Below are 1,962 nucleotides of genomic sequence, written 5' to 3' on the forward strand. Positions count from 1 at the left end.
CGCCATCAGTTTGGGGGTCCTTGGCCTGGAAAACGTTGAAAACCCCTGCTGTACTGTATTACCTAGTACCCTGCGTATTGGTTACTCTGTGCTACGTCAATAAATAACTAGAGAAGGTGTGAATACTGGATGTTTAAAAGGTGCCACTAAACAGATTTGCTGGCTTTAAAAGCTGAATAATCCATTTATTATTTATATTAATCAGTGGATTTCTAAGATTTGAATGGAGTTTCTAACTGAATGTATAAATATGATTTAATATTGAATTTTATCTGTACCCTTGGGGGAAACTAATTTTTTCATTCCAATTTTATTTTTCTTGATTAACACACATGCATTAAACGTGGTGTGATGTCAGAATGATGGGTTGCTGCAGCACAGCGCCACGAGCAGTTAGGGGTTTGGTGCATGGTTTAGAGGCACCTCGGCAGTGCCCAGGAGTGGAACTAGCACCTCTCCAGATACCACTCCACACTCCGTACCTGGTCCGCCCAGGACTTGAACACGGCTACCTCAAAAGCACTGATCCTCATAACAAACACTAAAAAGTCTGCAGTCGTTTTATAACAGCAGGTAAAAGGTCGATCAGACAGCGCAGGTCTAAAATGAGCCTCTGGCTGTCGTTGTTTGAACTGACCTCCACCAGGTGGTTGTCAGGACCGTAGAGGTCTTTGTCCAGCTCAATCACCAGGCTCTTAAAAAATGAAGAAAACTTCTTCTTCTGCTTCCCCGGCTGTGAAACGGACAGAGAGAGGTGGTCAATTAATGTCTAAAAACAGACACACAAAAGCGAAAAGAAAACATTCGTCAGCGTGTCTTTACTTATAGCGACGCTACTCATCATTACCCCACAAGAGGCTGAGTGAGACACTAGATATTCTCAGGGTCCACTTCCTCCCAGCTCAACCAGAACTATTTGTGGTTTGTGAAACCTAAATGCTTCTGACCGCTGTGAGATGACAGCCTCGCCCCGGACTGTTAAGAACATCAGAGCTTTTTGAAAAGAAGCTTATGGTCCAAGACAAATCTAAGATCAGTCTGCTTTTTAAGCTGCATCTACAGTCTCTCTAATGACAACATCTGTCATTCATGTTATACTCTGAGCAGGCCAATACTTTTCTGTCCTAAGTTGTTTGAGCACATCCTTACTGAGAGTTACTGCTGACCAAAAAAAACGACCCAGAATGGCACAGTTTTAAACTAAATGGGAAGATTATCTTATAATCTATAAATATTTGATGACATAATACTATACCCTGCAGCAAATCAGTTTCACAGAAATCATTAAAAAAAAAAAAATTTCACTTTTAAATTGGCTATGTATTAAATAGCACAGTCATAAAACGTGCACTGTATATTTCAGATATTTCAGAACAAAACTTACGTCATCCAGCAACTTCCCCTCTACTCGCAGTTCCCATGATGCAATGCTGCCATCTGAGTCATCAGCGTCAGGTCTGGCAGGGTTGAACGTGTTCGATATGTAAAGCCTCAGTTTACGCTTCTGCTGCTGACACAAGGGCACATAAAAACACCACAAATTAAACGGACATTTCACAAAATCGCACCTGCTAATGTCAAGCTACAGGTGCTCCATCGGAAATGATGAGCTCAAGATTCAAGAAATCAAATGAGTCTTCAGTCTTACAGAAAAAGATTAAAACTCCACTACATTAATTATTAAACATTTTAAGACCTGTCAGTACATGCTGAGGTGTAAAAATGACCCCTTGGGGACCGCTCACTGGCTCCTGATTTTTTTTCCTTACCTTCATTGGTCTCTTCAGCGCCTCCTGGATGTCCACACGTTTGCGCATGATGGTCTGGTCCAGTTTGCGCTCAAAAGCCAGCAGATCCATGTAGGCCTGAGACTCGGGGACCAGCTCACGGATCTGCTCAGAGGGAAGAAGATCTGACGTTAAAATCTTTAGATCACACGCACACGCACACGCACACGCACAC

At 42.4% G+C, this 1,962-nt stretch overlaps 1 protein-coding gene across 9 annotated transcripts in view; it reads right to left on the reverse strand.

Moving 5' to 3' along the window:
* smarcd3b (SWI/SNF related BAF chromatin remodeling complex subunit D3b) overlaps nucleotides 1-1,962 on the reverse strand; it is a 35,107-nt gene that overhangs the window by 8,003 nt on the left and 25,142 nt on the right. For 5 of the 9 annotated variants that reach the window (XM_032504278.1, XM_032504283.1, XM_032504279.1 and 2 more), the window contains 3 exons: nucleotides 1,770-1,892; nucleotides 1,385-1,510; nucleotides 638-733 (listed from right to left, as the gene is read on the reverse strand). In XM_032504278.1, the coding sequence (XP_032360169.1) occupies nucleotides 638-733; nucleotides 1,385-1,510; nucleotides 1,770-1,892 (345 nt within the window). The remainder of the gene's footprint in view (nucleotides 1-637; nucleotides 734-1,384; nucleotides 1,511-1,769; nucleotides 1,893-1,962) is intronic. The other 4 variants (XM_032504280.1, XM_032504275.1, XM_032504282.1 and 1 more) reach the window with 1 other exon arrangement.

Source organism: Etheostoma spectabile, chromosome 22 (assembly GCF_008692095.1).
Source record: "Etheostoma spectabile isolate EspeVRDwgs_2016 chromosome 22, UIUC_Espe_1.0, whole genome shotgun sequence".
Taxonomy (NCBI): Eukaryota; Metazoa; Chordata; class Actinopteri; order Perciformes; family Percidae; genus Etheostoma; species Etheostoma spectabile.